At 40.4% G+C, this 19,302-nt stretch overlaps 1 protein-coding gene across 8 annotated transcripts in view; it reads left to right on the top strand.

The window, feature by feature from the left end:
• The window catches only part of HDAC9 (histone deacetylase 9), an 872,451-nt gene that overhangs the window by 447,172 nt on the left and 405,977 nt on the right, over window positions 1–19,302 (top strand). For 5 of the 8 annotated variants that reach the window (XM_073630070.1, XM_073630069.1, XM_073630068.1 and 2 more), the window contains one exon: window positions 17,310–17,372. The exons of 2 other annotated variants lie outside the window; for them this stretch is intronic. In XM_073630070.1, coding sequence (XP_073486171.1) covers window positions 17,310–17,372 — 63 coding nt within the window. Of the gene's footprint in view, window positions 1–3,040; window positions 3,116–17,309; window positions 17,373–19,302 lie in introns of those variants that run through there. One more of the 8 variants, XM_073630077.1, reaches the window with a different exon arrangement.

Below are 19,302 nucleotides of genomic sequence, written 5' to 3'. Positions count from 1 at the left end.
AAAAACAATGCTGGGATCAAGAGAGGGCAGTTTCTAAAGAAATATAAAAATTAAGGGAGAAAAATAATTTTTATTAAATTTACTCTGCCAACCGGAGTAAGAGATACAACAGTTTTAGTAAATATAAACTGCTAAATACCTTTTCTTTTTTTTTAACTATTATTTTTTATTTTGTAAAGAGAAGTGGGAACATAAAGTGATTATTCATCACAGGAACAATATGTAGAGTCACATAAACATAATAGTAAGTTATTAGTAATAAAATTTGACAGATCGTTGGTTAACAATGCACAACATAAGCAATATTATAAGAGGTGAACTGGTTGGGTTAGGTGCTAAATACCTTTTCTCATCAGCAGTATATAGCAGTCTTTTGACTTGTATCAGTAGCTGCTTAAAGCTTGTAGGAGGAGTTTTCATTCTCCCCTGATCCTTTGTCTGGACAGTGCTAATTGGCCCTGTGCTGATCACATGTACCCTCCTAAGAAAACAAAAAACTCTCTAGCAGTACACACCAAACTGAGCATGTGCAGCCTGACTCCTAATGCTCTGTTCTATCAGGAGATGGATAGGAGTCAGTTAAAGAGGAGGATCAGAGAGGCAGAATCACACAGCCTTTATACACAGTGTAGAGGATCAACCCCTTAGGTTCCACAGTGTGTATAACAAGCATGCTTTACTGCATATATAGACTGATTTTACTGTTGTTGGTTTAGTAACACTTTAAAGTCTAAGTTCTCCTTTGAAACGTATTACATTCTCCACTTGTATTTAGGGTGGAACATGTAACATGTTCCAGCTCCTGCCCCCTCTCCCCCTGTAACCCCCCCCCCCCTGCACCCGCTGTCATTTCTTAGTAGTTGAAAGCAGGCTTTCACTATATTGAAACGGACTGTTGGTAGGTATAAAATGCAGCTTGAGATAACTGCGCACTTCTGCGATAGCCTTCATGTCTTCGCCAGTATGTCAGTTCTTTATTCTATGAACTACACAATACAGATTTGTTTTGATTTTTTGTCCCTTTGTGCACCCCACCCCCTGCTGCTAACTGCGGCTCTTGCTCCCGGCTCTGTCTCCCGGCTGGCCCGAGAGTTGGGGCGTCGTGTCACGTGCACCTCTGCTGCTCGTGGCTCCCGGCTCTCCTCTCACTCCTTGAGAGGTATGATACCTTGCAGCTTCCTCACCTGTCAGCTTGCCACATGTGCAGACTCCTGCCCTCAAGGTATGTGGGGCACTTTTTTGTTAAGGGGCACACTGATGGCCATATTTTATTAAGGGGCACATTTTGTTAAGGGGCATGTTGATTGACACATTTTGTTAAGGGCCACACTGATGGGCACATTTTGTTGTGCCCATCAGAGTGCCCCTTAACATAAAATGTGCCCATCAGAGTGCCCCTTAACAAAATATGGCCAACAGTGTGCCCCTTAACATAAAATGTGCCCATCAGCATGCCTCTTATTTTATGTTAACGATCACACTGATGGGCACATTTTATGTTATGGGTCACTCTGATGGGCACAACAAAACATGCCCATCAGCATGCCCCTTAACATAAATGTACCCATCAGAGTGCCCCTTAACATAAAATAGGGACATGCTGATGGGCACATTTTATGTTAAGGGGACACCTGATGTGATGGGGATACCTGATGTAAGGGGGCACTCTGATAGGAACACCTGATATAAGGGGACATTCTGATGGTGACACCTGATGTAAGGGGGCACTCTGATTGGGACACCTGATGTAAAGGGGCACTCTGATGGGGACACTTGATATAAAGGAGCAGGAGCAAGGAAAGAAAGAAAAAAAAGGCATGTGGCCTGGAGCATTATCCTTGATGAAAAGTTTTATTAAAAAACAGAAGTAGGGGGAGCACTCACAATTAGTAACTTGAATAACATCACATAATTCTCCTAAGAGGTCATAAAACAAAACCCATGTCTCATGGGATGGTGAGATGAAGTGATCACTAGCGCATTTCGAGGATTTTTCCTCTTCCTCAGAGCCTTATGGAACTGAGTCTGGTCTGTACGTTTGTTTATAAGTAGTGGACTGGATGGATGGTATAGCCTTGGGGGAATGGTCCTCCTTCACTGTTGCAGTAGTCCTTACTCATCACAGCACACTTTTCAACAGCAGCAGATTCTCATGCTCTTCTTAACTGTGTGAGAAAAACATGGGATGTAAAGGGGCACTCTGATGAGCACACCTAATGTAAAGGGGCCCTCTGATGGGGACAAATTATGTAAGGGAGACACCAGATCTCAGAAGGCCTTCTGATGAAACCTGATGTAAGTGGGCTCTGTATCAATGGCTATACCAACATCCAAAGGAAGGGCTCAAAGATAGGTTCAAAGCATGTGTGGGAAGAAGCCTTGTAGTGCAGTAGGTTTTAACAAGGGATTTGTTTAAAACAGCACACTACACACTTATATCAATGCAACTGAAAATCAGCAAATAAGCAACAAGCAGAGCGGCGGTCTACGCCAGCCTGCTCTAACGGTTTGACGTCTCACAATGGGCTCCACCCTAAATGCCTAATAATAATAATGAAATAAATAAATGCCTAAAAAACATACTCTAGGTGTGTTTTCAAAGCTGCTTTTCTCCTGCTGGGAAAAAAGCGTTTACAAAAGCCCCAGTGTGCATGTGGCCTTAGGCCTCCACATTTACTTGCTGGACCATTTGGTATCTCCTGTGGATCCATGCATGGAAGTTCCAGCCAGGTCCTGAATCTATGGATTCACTCATCTATGGATGGACAGAAAGGTTAGGAACAGTTCATATATTTGTCAGGGGACAGATTTAAGACTTGTAGAGCAGTAATTCAGAATTTACTGAATAAGGTTCTCAGCCTTCAGAGTAAAGCATCTATATTGTATGGGTGGCACATTTCTACCTAATGACAGGAAAACACATCAGGTAGACTGTGGCCATTGTAACAGCTTTAATACAGATATTTGTTTTCTAATTTGAGCATCTCTTTAAACCACAGAATCAGAGATCTTTGGATCCAGCCCATGCAAGCATGAGTCATTTTTGTGTCATATAATTTCCTAGAAAGATTAAGCCCAGCATTATCATACACGGTTTTGCATGCACCCAAATCACGTAAGTAGAGGCTGTCCCTGTGCTTTTTGCTTGCACTGGCTTGATGAATATCTGATACTCTCCTAGCAGTGACTGCCTGAGTGAGAAGACAAGATGATGACATATGTTTTTTGTCACGTACTTAGCATGCAATTTGTGTGGGGGAGATGCACAGCGCATACATGTTTTTATGTATAGCGTTCCGCAGCCTGTAATTTGCAATCTGACTTGTTGACAGGGTGGTGTTGTTTGGGGACTTCTATGCTGCAGGTTTAATCTGGATATAACTATATGATTTCTAATGAAAGCCACACACTCTGAAATGAACACCGAGTCTTTACCTTGGATAGATGCCTTACAAAAATCATGTATTATTACATTTTATTTGACGCTTGCTTGCTGTTCCTTGTTGTAGTCATTATTTCCTATTGTGTTCAAGAGTGGTCTTGCTTGCTATGCACATAGCTCTGTTTAAGACTGATGGAAAAATAATCTATATATGCTTCAAGAAAATACACATTTAAAGTGAAAACTGTAAAGGATTTTTTTTTTAAATAGCAAACATGTTATACCTGCTATACCTGCTTAATGCAATGGAATTGCACAGAGGGGCCCCTGAATCTCCTCTTCTTTGGTCCTCTGCCATCACCTCTTCTCAGGGTGCCACCATAGGGAGCTCGATCCCAAGCTGCGCTGCCTGCATCCATAGACACAGATATCATAGCTCAGCCCTTCTCCCTTCAATCCCTCAAATCCCTCAAAGGATTTGACTGACAGCAGTGGGAGCCAATGGCTCCTGCTGCCTCAACAAAGCCTGTGAGAGACCAAGACAGAGCAACTACAGGCGGGCAGAGAGCTGGATCAAGTGAGGATAAGGACAGTATAAGGGGGGTGGGGAGGTTGATACTGATGCCTAAATATTCTTAACCTTAATGCAGGGAATGCATTAACGCGGTAGTAAACCGCTGGAAAAAACAAAGTGAAAAAAACCTGCAAGACAATGGCATAATGCGCTTAGTATGCATTGCATACTAGCAATTTATGAAATACTTGCCCTAGAACGAAGCCCCCACAGCGGCGCTCAGTCACCACTGAGAGGGCTGACATGTTCCCCCCGGCCTTTCTTCCAGGTTCGCAGGCTCCAGCACTGTGAGTGGCCAGAGCTGCGATGACATCATACCCGTGAATGCATGCAGGAGCCCTTGGTTTCGGCAAGAAGCTCTGAAGTTTCGGCACGAAACGCCGAACCTTCAGAGCACATGACGTCAGCGGCTGCATGCAGGGTGAGTATCTCCTAAACGGTGTACGTTTAATCACTAGATGACCAGCCACCGCAGTTATACTGCAGCAGGTTGGCTCTCCTGGACAAATTGGCATAGCTATACATTGGCTGTTTTAAGACCACTAGGGGGGGTCGCGCACGTGACGACAGAGCCAATGCGCGTGCTCGGCGGCCGCGATGTCCTCTGGGCACCCACGAACACTCCTGAGAGACACAGAACGGAGATCTGTCAATGTAAACACAGATCTCCGTTCTGTCAGGGGAGAGGAGACAGTTCTGTTGTTCATACTAAGTGTGAACAATGAATCTGTCTCCTCCTTCAGGCAGTCCCATTCCCCCACAGTTGGAATCACTCCCTAGGACACACATTTAACCCCTAGATCACCCCCTAGTGTCAACCCCTTCCCTGACAATGACATTTCTACACTAATCAGTGGCTATTTTTAGCTCTGATCGCTGTATAAATGTCACTGGTCTCAAAAAAATGTCAAACGTGTCCGATCTGTCCAACGCAATGTCGCAGTCCCAATAAAATTCGCAGATCACCGCCATTACTAGTAAAAAATATTTTATAATAAAAATGCCATAAATATATCCCCTATTTTGTAGACGCTATAACATTTTTTTTTTTTTTTTTACCAAAAATATGTAGAAGAATACATATTGGTCTAAACTGAGGAAGAGATTTGTTTTTTTTTTTAATATTTTTTGGAGGATATTTTTAATAGCAAAAACTAAAAAAATATTATTTTTTTTTCCAAAATTGTCGCTCTTTCTTTGTTTATAGCGCAAAAAATAAAAACCGCAGAGGTGATCAAATACCACCAAAAGAAAGATCTATTTGTGGGAAAGGACATCTATTTTGTCTGGGTACAGCGTCGCACGACTGTGCAATTGTCAGTTAAAGCAACGCAGTGCCGTATTGCAAAAAATGGCCTGGTCATTAAGGGGGCAAATCCTTCCGGGGCTTAAGTGATTAAGAGATATTAATTTCACCTACAGGTAAGCCTTATTATAGGCTTACCTGTAGGTAAAAATCACAAAGCGGGGTATACAACCACTTTAAGGAAAAAAATATTTTAGGCTTTATAACCACTTTAAAGAGTAACTCCACTTTTGTGGAGAAAAAAGCAGTCCCCTCTGGGTGATCAGTGTGCATTGCAGGGATGTTAACAAACTGTGTAGCAGAGCTCTACCTTTTTTTTGCTATGAAGAAATAGCTATTTGTGTCACCATGGCCTTTTGCAGACTAAATCTACATAGGAGGGTCTGGTTCATTATAATCAGCTTGTGTGCTCTTAGGCCAGCCATACATGGTTCAAATCTCAGCCAGTTCCTGCTGAACCGGCCAAGATTCGAACCGTTAATGGGCAGGCTGAATGTACCAAATCGATTGGTCACCTTGGGTACAACCAGCCTGCCGGATTCTCTTGTGATTATCATTAGCGACTGCTACAGCTGCTATAAAAAATCCCTGCAGACAATAGCTTGGAAGGAAGGATTCCCCTGTCAGCTCTATGTGTGTTGATGGGGAAATCGTGCAAATTTCTTTCTATTTTTATTGCATCTCTGTGCATTGTTTTTCCTATTTTTTTTATTCTGATACTTGAAAAATATCAGGACAATGTGCATTTTTGGTGCATTTACATGTATTCTGGTCCATTTACATGTGTTTTGTTGTGTTCCAGATGCATTCCATGCAGAAAAAAATGCAGCAGGCTCTACTTTTGTTAACTGCACTGGAACTGACCTCACCATTGTGAACTAGGGGCATTGAAGTACAAGGAAAACACTGTGCATGCATTCCTAAAGCAGATTAAAAATGCAGTGGACTGCATCTGGTGTGGATCAGCCCTTAGTGTTCTAATGAGAAAAGCTGCAGTGTCTGCATTCCTATAGAAGTATTTAACCCTTTGGGAGAATTTTACCAAAATTGGAATTCCTATTCCTATTGCCTAAGGCCTCATGCACAGAGGACGTTTTGCACACTCTCCTAAAAGCCTTTCCTCCCGGCAGCAGCATTTTGGCGAAAAAAAATGCCTGACGTTTGTAAAAGTCTGTAACGTGTTAAGGTGTGTTTAGGCACATTTACAGGCGTCAAGTGCTTGGGTATTAACCACTTTACCCCATTCCTGCACTTTTTGTGATGCGGCACTGCGTCGCTTTTACTGACAATTGCGTGGTGGTGCGACATTGCACCCAAACAAAATTTTTACATTTTTTTTTTTTTTTTTAAATTTTTTTTATTTGATCACCTCTGCGGTTTTTATTTTTTGCGCTATAAACAAAAAAAGAGGGACAATTTTGAAAAAAAAGCAATATTTTTTACTTTTTGCTATAGTAAATATCTCCCCAAAATATATAAAAAAAAGATTTATTTCTCAGTTTAGGCCGATATGTATTTTTCTACATATTTTTGGTTAAAAAAATTTGCAATAAGCGTATATTGATTGGTTTGCGCAAAAGTTATAGCATCTACAAAATAGGGGATAGATTTATGGCATTTTTATTATATTTTTTTTTTTATTAGTAATGGTGGCGATTTGCGATTTTTATCGTGACTGCAACATTATGGCGGACACATCAGACACTTTTGACACCATTTTGGGATCACTGTCATTTATACAGCGATCAGTGCTATAAAAATGCACTGATTACTGTGTAAATGACACTGGAAGGGCAGGGGTTAAACACTAGGGAGCGATCAAGGGGTTAAGTGTGTCCTAGGGAGGTGTTTTAACTGTGGGGGGGATGGGCTACCACTGACATGGCAGCCATCACTTTTCCCGATCACAGGGAGCAGTAGATCCATGTCATGTCACTAGTCAGAACGGGGAAATGCCTTGTTTACAAAGGCATCTCCCCGTTCTTCTGCTCCGTGACACGATCGCGGGCCCCCTGCGGACATCGAGTCCACAGGCCTTGCGGGCACGGTCACAGAGTACGCGGGTGAGCGCGCACGCCCGCAGTGATTAAAGGGGACGTACCTGTACGCCCATTTGCCCAGCCGTGCCATTGTGCTGACATACATTGGCGTGCGCTGGTTGGCTGGTGGTTAATTCATTAATCTCATTGGCCAGAACAATAATTAATTTTGGCCATTGAAATGAAATAGCACTCAAGTGCTAAACACTCATTTTGACACATTTACATGCAATTTAAAGCAACAACCGTTTTTTTTTTCTGCCAAAACACAGCTAATCCTGGACACGGTGGCTGTGTTTTTCTTTTTTCCTGCCTCTAAAAGCCCCTGTCATTAAACGCTGCTAAAGGCTTATATCTGTATGGACACATAGGCTAACATACAGGGGAGTTTAAAGGCAGGAAAATAATGTCAGACACCTCTAGAAGCAGCTGCAAAAACGTCCAGTGTACATGAGGCCTAAAAGTTGACTTGCATGTTAGGGCTCTTTCAAATGAATGGCTGAGGTGCAGTTTTTCCCACCCCCATCCCATCCAAACACATTTCAGCTGGATGGGCTGTACACATGTTGTGGCAACAATGCTTTGCTTCGTGGCCTCCGCATTTTTAACGCCCCAAAATTGCATATAGTGCATGTGATTGCGATGCAGTAGTGCAGCATTACAAGGTTAAATCACAGATTGCTTTTCAGAGAGCACTTGCACTGCAAATATGAAAGAGCCCTACGAGCAGACTTCTGGGAAAATCAGTGAACCAATCAAACAAGTAGGAAATTACATTTCTGGGAGATATCTGAACACCAAAGCTTGACATATTGCATCAAATTTTACAGAGAATTACAGCAGTTGCAGATTTAAAAGAAAAGGTAATTATAATAACATTAAATGACAACATGGCTTGTGTACCAACTGTATACACTTTGTTTTTTGTAGACTTAACACTAGCTGACTTTCAGTGCGACTTTGTAGTATTGCAGGAATCTTTTCTGTAGTGACAGCAACTTCAATAGTGTCAAATGGAACGGCTCTCATAGAAAGAAATGGCATTTCACATGTCCTGTGAGTTTGGGTCTCACAAGTCGGATCCTAAGTTGCAGGAGTGTGAACCAAGCCTTAAAGTTACCCTATAAAGTTATCATAGATATAAAACTGGCCATATATCGCAAGGTCTATTTATGCAGTCTTCTTTTGAATTCCCACATAGTTCAAGAATCAATCTGAATTATATAGCTTAAAAGGAATACATTGTTTAGGTAGGCCCTCATACAAAATCTAAAGGAGACCATGCACAGATTGTACAATTAAGGAGTACCTTGTGTGGCCAACAACTGGAACCCAAAAGGGCCATTAATATTTCCCAAGAGATTGGAGTGTAGGATATGCCTACACAGGTCAAATAATTCCTCTGGACTAGCAGTCTTCTCATGATGTGGGTAAAATCACTCCGATGGTGCTCATCTCATGACTATGCCCCTTTCGGTGGTTGGTAAGAAGCGGCTCACATGGGGAGCTTATATCCCCCAAGGAACATGGGTCTGTTTACAGGCTCTGTGACCCCTGCTCCCATTAGATCTTCATGTATTACCGGCAATGGCACTTATTATAAACATAGCCTTTATTAGGTCACTTAGTAATGGATGGTAGGGCCGTGTGTCCTGGGTATACACTGTTCCTTGGAGCGATGATTTATGAAGGTCTGTGGAGTTCACATAAATTTCTGGGTTAAATAAGTGGATTTTCTTTATCTGAACTGAATTGACTAACCAAAGAAATGACCCTTTTTATCTCAGCCAAGGCATCAAGAAGGTGCCGGTAGTTAATATATTTTGCACTGTTGAACTTTAGGAACATTTCTTATTATATATGAACAATGCATTTTTCTCCTGGGATACAAATATTTAGAGCACCTCATTACTTATATACATTTTTTTCCAAGCTGGAATTGTTAGAGGCAGTGGGACATATGTAATCTTGTTGGCAAAATAGGTTGGCCAAGAAGAAGTTTCTTATTTTTCATAGCAGATCTGTCAGTGAATGATCAGTTCTGTAAAAGATTTTTTTAACAATATCAGTGAATTATTCCTTTCACTGATGATTTTGAAGCCTCTTAAACAACAAACACATATATGCTGGTTCTCAAGTTATACATGCACAGATTTCCTCTCTTCCTTAAAGAGTCATAATGAGGGAAAACTTTATTGCCAATTCTTCATGGAATCAATTAGTCCCTTTTCCATATTGTACAGACACAATGATGCTGTGTAAACTCAGCAGATTGTCATTATCTCTGAACTATGCCTTAGTGGGCGATTACTGCGGAAAAATTGTATCATGATAACCGTATCTACTTTATTCATATATTAAATCCTTTATTACCTCATATACCAACATTTATTTTTTGGTTTAGCATTTACACACAGACTTAGAGGTCCAATGACATTAATAGGGTTGGACAAAAGATAGACAGCTGTTGTCAAGTATAAAATGCAGCAAAAGGCTGCGTTTGACTTGCGTTGCCTGCAATGCAAACGTATTGCAACAGGACCTGCTGCATCCAAAGAAATGCAAATCAAAGGAGGTCAAATGCAGCTTTCATACTGTCATCCACACTTCACCATTGAAATAAAAGGTAATTTGCTGCACTGTGTTTGGCGTAGGTTTCAAATGCAGGAAAACCACTCTTGTGTACATGAACCCTCATGCCTTGTACACACGATCGGACCTTCCGACAACAAAACCGTGGATTTTTGTTCGAAGGATGTTGGCTCCAACTTGACTTGCATACACACAGTCACATAAATGTTGGCCAACAATTACGAACGTAGTGACATACAAGACGTATGTGATACCTCCATTACGAACGCTAGGTTTACAAGACCGAGCGCTTCCGGCTCGTACTTGATTCCGAGCGTGCGTGGACTTTTGTCCGACGGACTTGTGTACACACGATCGGAAAGTCCGACAACAAACATTTGTTGGCAGAAAATTTGAGATTTTTGAGAATTTGCCAACAAATGTTCGATGGAGCATACACATGGTCGGACTTTCCGCCAACAAGCTCACATCCAACATTTGTTGTCGAAAAATCCGATCGTGTGTACGGGGCATAACACTTCAGGACCTTGAACAATATCTTTATAACCTATGTGAATAAAAGGCGACCGTGACATGCAGTGTTAAAATTTGCCCCAGCTCCTAGGTTTTGCAGGGTATGTGAAATAATAAATATATGCTGTCATTACAGGGCAGCACAGTGGTGTAGTGGATATCACTTTCACCTAGCAGTAAGAAGGGTCGCTGGTTCAAATCCCAACCACGACACTACCTGCCTGGAGTTTGCATGTTCTCCCTGTGCCTGCGTGGGTTTCCTCCGGGTACTCCGGTTTCCTCCCACACTCCAAAGACATGCTGGTAGGTTAATTGGATCCTGTCTAAATTGTCCCTAGAATGTATGGATGTGAGTTAGGGACCTTAGATTGTAAGCTCCTTGAGGGTAGGGACTGATGTGAATGTATAATGTATATGTAAAGCACTGCGTAAATTGACAGCACTATATAAGTACCTGAAATAAATAAGAATAAATAAATAAATTACATGCATTAACCACTTATGGCACATGACAGTTTTTTCCGTCAGAATAAACTCTGATGGTTTTTCTGACGGAGTTCCGACGGAGCTCCGACGGAGTTCCGCTGAAATGGACTTGCATACACACGATCACACCAAAATCCGATCGTTTAGAACGCGGTGACATACAACACGTACAACAGGACTAGAAAAAGGAAGTTAAATAGCCAGTAGCCAATAGCTGCCCTTGCGTCGTTTTTGGTCCGTCGGAATAACATACAGACGAATGGTTTTCCTGATAGGAATTGATTCTGTTGGAAAGATTTAAAACATGTTCTATTTCTAGGTTCGTCAGAATTTTCGAAAGTCTGGTCGTGTGTATGCGGCATTAGAGTTATCCGAATACTACACTTTTCATGATAGTGATCTTTTCATTTTTCTTTATAGCAGTGTATAATGTGATTAAAGCGGAACTTCATCCAAAAAAGGGAAGTTCTGCTTTCCTGCCTCCTCCCCCCCTTCTCCACCACCACCTTTGGACAGTTTTTTTGGGGGGAACAGGTACTTGGTTTTGACAAGTACCCACTCCCACTTCCGCTCAGATCATCTAGGTAATCTGAGCAGACATTCGCCTACTCCCCCCACCTTTTTCCACAGCCTTCTGGGACGCATCACAGGTCCCCAGACCATTCACAAAGTGCACAGCAACTTGTGCATGTACAGGGGGAAGCCTGCTGTGAAGCCCCAAGGAGTCACAACCGCATTTCCACACTAAAGATGCCAGCGCCGGGACCTGAAGACCAATGAAGAAATGTCTAGTATGAGGGCGGTGCTGGATCTTTGGACGGGTAAGTGTCCTTTTATTAAAAGTCAGCTACTACAGTATTTGTAGTAACTAACTTTTAATTTTTTGTTCCTAGCATGAAGAACCACTTTAAATTATGAAAATATTAGGTGATCCTTGCTTTAGCCTTCTCCTACTATCAGGCTTTTTATATTTTTTTAAATCTTTATCTATCTATCTATCTATCTATCTATCTATCTATCTATCTATCTATCTATCTATCTATCAATCTATTGCTATATACAGTATAAGTATATACACTATATTGTCAAAAGTGTCAGGACACCTGCCTTTACACGCACATGAACTTTAATGGCTTCCCAGTCTTAGTCCGTAGGGTTCAATATTGAGTTGGTCCACCCTTTGCAGCTATAACAGCTTCAACTTTTCTGGGAAGGCTGACCACACGGTATAGGAGTGTGTCTATGAGAATGTTTCTTCCAGAATCGCATTTGTGAGGTCAGGCACTGATGTTGGATGAGAAGGCCTGGCTCATAGTCTCCGCTCGAATGCACCCCAAAGGTGTTCTAACAGGTTGAGGTTAGGACTCTGTGCAGGCCAGTCAAATTCCTCCACCCCAAACTCGCTCATCTTTGTCTTTATGGAGCTTGCTTTGTGCACTGGCCCAAATCATTTGGTGAAGGGGGGACTATAGTGTTGATTAAGAGTGGGCCAACTCAATATTGAACCCTACGGACTAAGACTGGGATGCCATTAAAGTTCATGTGCCATACAACAAATTGGAGATGCAATCTCAGTTTCTGTTCAAAAGCTTTTTACTTCAATCTTCATGTATATACAAATACAACGACTGCAGAGTTTCTGACAGGAACCAGTGTTAATTTAGTCGACTAAAACGACTAAAACATTTTAGTCGACTTAATGAATACTATTTTAGTCGACTAAAATACGACTAAAACTAAAACTAAAATGCCATTTTAGTCAAAAGACCATGACTAAAACTAAATTGCAATTACTGAAATGTACTGGAGATTTTAGTCGACTAAAACGTAGCACATTTTAGTCTACCTAAAATGTACTGGAGATTTAGTCGACTAAATACAACTAAAAGTAAAACAATTGCAGAAGACTAAAATGGGACTAAAACTAAAATGCCATTTTAGTCCTAAGACTAAAATTAACACTGACAGGAACTCCATCCTTCATCAAGTTGCATGCATAGAGTTCAACATGCTAGTCACATTTATTGGCTAATACGTATGAAGCACATTAGAGTACACACAGGTGTATCCCTTCACCAATCACCTAATTAACCATTCTGTCCATTATACCTATCACATGTTTACCATTACACAAATGAAAAAAGTCCAAAGAAGGAAAGACAAACGTATAAAAGAACCAATGCATAACAAAATGAGCTGAAACCCCAGACCCTTACTAAAAAAATTACTACTAAACTTAATAATGAACTAGTACTATATCTCTATAAATCCCCCCGGACATCCAATCATGTCGGGTAGAGACTCAATCTTTGTTCCCGTATCACAATTTTTAGACAGGATTCTCTCTCCCCTTGTAATAGAGACTAAATCTTTTATTGAGGATACCGATTCGTTACCCGAATGTGAGGAAGAGGACATCCTAGTGACCTGGGATGTAAATAGTCTGTACACCTCTATTCCCCAAAAATCAGAGATTGATGCCAGTATAGAGTTAATAAATGAAGACGGGTTATACTCATTGGCACAGATTGAATTTATAGAAAAATTGCTAACTATAATTTTGAAAAATAACAATTTTCTCTTTCAGGATGTGTTTGTACAGCAACGAAAAGGTGTCGCAATGGGTTCCAATGTCGCCCCATCATTCGCATGTTCATTTATGCACAGTTTTGAAAAAAGATTTATATATGAAAATGAAATGTTTGTTGGACATTGCTTGGTGATGCTATATAGATGACATCTTTGTGATTTAGTGGGGCGACATTGGATCTCTACAGGTCTTTGATCAATACCTCAATTCAGTCAGCAGCGATATTAAATTCAGTATGAATATCGGCGGAAAATCTGTCTTTTTTGGACACCACAATCTACATGGACAAAGGCAGAATGGAGTCTGACATTTATAGGAAATCTACAGATAGGAATCAATTACTGTCTTTTTATAGCTTTCATCCTCCACATGTGTTTAGATTGATTATACGAAGTCAGTTGATCAGAGTAAAAAGGATTGTAAGCAGTAAAGATAAAAGGATTTTGAGGACAACAGAAATGTGTGAGAAATTTTGAAACCGTGGATATCCAGAAAATATGATAAGGCATGAATTGAGGAAGTTGGAATGGATCCAAAAAAAACATTTCTCCATGCAATATAATAATTATAGTGAGGAGATATTTAGGATTGTTAAAAGCATTGGACATTGTTGCAATGGGCATACCCTGAGATAGAATACTTCCAAGCAGTACTATTAAAAGCATATCATAGAAATCAAACACTAAGAGACAAGTTAGTACATTCTGAACACAAAAATCCAAAAGAAATGGAAAAAAAATCATTTTTAGGAACTAAGAGAAATGGATCATTTCCATGTCTCAGTTGTTTGCAGTGCAAACTTATGGAGAAAGGGGATAGCTTCATACACCCTGAAACCCAAAATAAATATTATATCCGCAGTTATCATACTTGTGGAAACATCCTATGTAATATATGCACTGATTTGTAGATTGAAATATGTGGAGGAAACCACACAGAAAATTAAACACTGTATATCACAGCATCGGTCGTCCATTAGGAATAAACAGCCATGTTTACCAGACCCTAAACATTACAAGAAATGTGGACATAAGGTTATAGATTTTGAATTTTTGATTTTGGAAGAAGGTGACAGAGACAACAGCTACTTTCACACTGAGGCAGTTTTCAGGCGTTTTAGCGCTAAAAATAGCGCCTGTAAAGCGCCTGAAAACTGCCTCCCCAGAGTGAAGGCCCGAGTGCTTGCGGGACGGGAAAAAAAGTCTTGCAAGCAGCATCTTTGGGGCGGTGTGGGAGCATTGTATACAGCGCTCCTAAACTGCCCCTGCCCATTGGAATGAATGGGCAGCGCTTCCGAAGCACCTGAAAAGCGCTTTGGAAGCACCACAACACAGGCACTATTAACCCCTTATTCGGCCGCTAGCGGATGTTAAAAGCGTCCCACTAGCGGCCGAAAATCGACGCTAAAACAACGATAAAGCGCCACTAAAAAACGATAAAGCGCCGCTAAAACTAGCGGCGCCTTACCACTAACGGACTGTGGCCCTAATGTGAAAGTACCCAAAAGGGGAGGAGATAGAATCCAAAAAATAAAACAGAGAGAATTCTGGTGGATTAAACTGATGAATTCTTTGCATCCCCATGGCTTAAATGAAGATTATGACCTGTATTTATTTTTATAAACAATGTGGGCAATATTTGCTATAAAAATGTAGCTTTTTTATGACTTTTACAAATATCATGTTGTCGTTTTAGATTGAAGAGAGGTGATTTTTGAAATATCTGGCGGTGTATGCTGCCACAGTGCAAACAAGTGAATAATCGATACAATTTTGTATAGATAGACTAAGAGCAGGATTTACCCTTATATTGTTTGTTTAATAGCAGAATGTCTTCTAATGTTGTTAGCCTATTGGGTTCAACGGGATAGAGATATAGTACTAGTGCGGTGTTATGTTTATCAGTCATTTTTATTAGTAAAGCCTTGTACACATGATCGGATTGTTGGCCAACAGTGCTAACTTGTCTAGCATACAAACAGTACACAATTGTCGGCCAACAAACACGAACATAGTGATGTACTACGTGGAATTTCAGCTCTTGAGCGCCACCCATTGGGCACCTTCTGCTCGTGTTTGGTGAGCATTGATTCCAAGAATGCGTGTTTGTACTTTGGACTTTTGTGTGACGGACTTGTGTACACACAAAAAGAAAATCTGACAACAGACCGTCGTCCACCGAAAATTTACTAGCCTGCCATCCAACATTTGTTGGCAGAAAGTTGGCCAACAATTGTCTGATGGAGCGTACTAATGGTCGGATTTTAGGCAAACAGTCTGTCATTACACGATTCCCTGCCAAAAATCAGATCGTGTGTACGAGGCTTTAGGGTCTGGGTTTTCAGCTTATTTTTGTTATATTTAGGTTTTTTTTTATACATTTGTCTTTCCTTCTTTGGACATTTTTTCATTTGTGTAATGATAAACATGATAGGTATAATGGACAGTATGGTCAATTAGGTGATTGGTGAAGGGATACACCTGTGTGTACTCTAATGTGCTTTAAACATATTAGCCAATAAATGTGACTAGCATGTTGAACACTATATATGCAATTTGATGAAGGACGGAGTTAGTGTCCGAAACAGTGCAGTTGTTATAATTGATTGAAGTAAAGAGCTTTTGAACAGAAACGGAGATTGTGTGTATATATACTGTATGTCTGTGTGTATATATAAATGTATATGAAGATATATATAGGTAGATTTATATATATCAGGTAGTAGGTGCACGCAACGGGACTGTAAGTTGAGTGCACCAACTATCTGCTGCATAGTCTGTGTACTTTTTTCCATAGATTGCTCCCAGACCAATACACCTACAAGCATGAGCGATGACTCATCTTTACAATATATATATATACAGTATATATATACTGTATATAATATTGTACAGAATTTTACTTTTTCTCTCTTTCTATATAAACTTTCATTCTCTCTCTCTCTCTCTCTCTCTCTCTCTACACATATATATATATATATATATATATACACATACACACACACATGCATTTGGTAATTTGATCATAGCGTGAACGTATGAACATTTGCTGGTGATAAAAGGTTAATAATTACTTTGAACCTCTGAAGACTAAAAGTCTGACTGACACTATTTTTTTTTCTCTCTAGAGAGCGACAGACAGCTGTGTTTGCTGTGATATTTTTAAGTACATTAATGTAGGCTCCGATCACTCGGCCCTGCTTGACCTATTTTTGGCTCAGGCCGGCCATTGTTCTATTTTTGTACCCTGTGGGCCACGCTGTTGTTGATTCACATGCAAATGAGTTATCACCAGCTATAGCCAACTTTACTGAGAGAGACAGCGAGTGAGAGAGGAAGCACAGGAGGCAGATGCAGAGAGGAAAAGGCAGATATAGCAGGACGCAGGACAGGACTGACGTTTCCTCAGAATCCTTCACCTTTCCTTTACTGACATTTTTAAAAAATCTTTTTTTTATTATTGATTGCAAGAGACAAGCCTGCACAGATCTCCTGTTGCACCTGCTGTCAGGGCACCCTGGCTTAAAGGCAAGGTACACTTGACACTGACAGCTCCTTGCTATTGCCAGAGCTTGTGCAGAGAGAGAGGGGGGAGCAACATCTACACCCATTCTCTGTATTCTAGAGTACTTAGCACAGTAAATATGTGTAGAAAAATGGAATAATTGTCAAAGTGTGTATCACTGCCTCCTCCCCCTGTGGAGGAGTTAAGACTGCTGAAGGGTCGCTTCCATACAGAAGAGTGATGAAGCTTTCATGTGTCTGAACTAGAGAGTGATTGGAATATGCTGCAGACAATTTATGAGAGTGAATCATGTTTTTCTTCAGATGGGGTATCTGGACGGGAGAAGCTCCTGGCACAGCACAGAATGCACAGCATGATCAGTCCAGGTAAGAGGTTCCTCTCCATGGTGGCATGACACTCAACTTGTCATTAATAAATACAAACGACTGCCCTTTAATGAGGGCTTTCCCTGATCTACTCCACTGTTCTACACTTCATATAGGGTTTATTTCCCTTTATTGTGCTACGTGACATCATGTACTGTTTGTTGGAACATAGATGTCTTTCATCACATATACATGTGTACATATGTAAATTATATATGTAATTTTATTACATGTGTATGCATGCATATATTTATAAATTCAGATTATAAATAATTGGGTAGGTGTTTACTAATTATACTATGTATGTGCTTTAATATATATATATATATATATAACGTATATATATTTCTGTACGCATATACTTGATATGCCTCTTCCATAGGTTTGTGTATGTATGTGGCTAGCGTAGCTCTATGAAATCTTGTCCACACTACATCGCGTTCTTTTATCATCATACACCTATTTATAGATTTCTACCTTTTCCTGTGCCCTGCGGGGATCATGAATTAATTGAAACATGACTGATCCATGAGAAAAGACCCAAGAACGTTATCACTGAAGAGATGTATCTAGTACAACGTATAGGAGCTGTGCTCACATCATATACAGTATTAATGTAAAACGAATTGTATTAGATCAATATGGGCAGCAGCTCAGCCTTTAAATACAAAGTGAATATCAATACTGATTAATATATTCAGTCAATGCTAAGCTCTATAAGGTTTAGACAGTCACTTTGCTTTGGGATGTATTGGAGTAGTATTTGGCACAGATAACCCATAGGGTATTTGAATACGAGGAGGACTCGCAGGCCTCATATTTAAATAATCAGCCCTCCCAAAACAGATATTTCAGTACTGGGCATATACTGGTAAGGTTGAGTTCTGCATTGGTTTCTGTATCCTTTGTGAACTCTGACAACAAGGTTTCTACAGCTGGGTTTTCAGGTCTGCCAACCTGTTGGGTCTCTCATCTTCATTTAAACAACATTAAGTAGTACTCTGCTCTCTGTGATACATGTAAACTTCTGTCCAATTTCATTTTATAAATGATGCATGTTGTCACTGAATTAGTGCAGCACTTGGAGATCAGTTGTGAAGTGACGGGTAGAATTATCAGACACAATACTGTATGCTTACTAGCTCCGCAGTCTGGACAGAGTTTCTGACTGCAATAGTTTCAAAATAAAGCTGACTTCAATATATCATATAAATTGGTTAGCATTCATTTAAATAGAAGATACATTCTAATACATATAGAGTGATAAAAGCTAGCCTCCACGTTACTCCTGAAAGAGGTTTAATGCGTTGTGTGCGACTTTTTGACACAATTTTTATACTGTTGAGTTTAAATTATTTAAGTATGTTGACTTGGCTTATACAGGACAATACAGTAGTGGGTGACCATAGGTACAGCAATGAGTTTGAGGGTGGACGGATGTCTAAAAACCAACCTCTCATCACTGGGACCACTATATCCTTCTCTGCAGCCTGGCCAATGGGTACAGGTGTCAAACAACATACGAGGGGATTAACAAAGATGGACTCATAGGTGTTGATTTACTAAAATTGGAGAGTACAAAATCTGATGCAGCTGTGCATGGTAGCCAATCAGCTTCCAACTTCAGCTTGTTCAATTAAGCTTTGACAAAAAAACCTGGAAGCTGATTGGTTTCTATGCAGAGCTGCCCCGGATTTTGCACTCTCCAGTTTTAGTAAATCAACCCCACAGTGCGCCCATTTCTATATGTACACTTATTTAGCTGCTTATGTGCCAAATATAATTGTAGCACAACAATTTGTTAATTTATTGAATGATGGTGATGTACTGTCTGTCTGCCCATACACATCCACCTCTCCTCTCCCTCCTGCAGTGCACCTCTTCACTACATTATTTACACCACTGTGGTATTGGTGTACATTTTAGAACT

This window comes from Aquarana catesbeiana, linkage group LG05 (assembly GCF_042186555.1).
Source record: "Aquarana catesbeiana isolate 2022-GZ linkage group LG05, ASM4218655v1, whole genome shotgun sequence".
Classification (NCBI taxonomy): domain Eukaryota; kingdom Metazoa; phylum Chordata; class Amphibia; order Anura; family Ranidae; genus Aquarana; species Aquarana catesbeiana.
The sequence above is the reverse complement of the archived record's forward strand: the minus strand, read 5'-3'. Positions and strand labels throughout refer to the sequence as shown.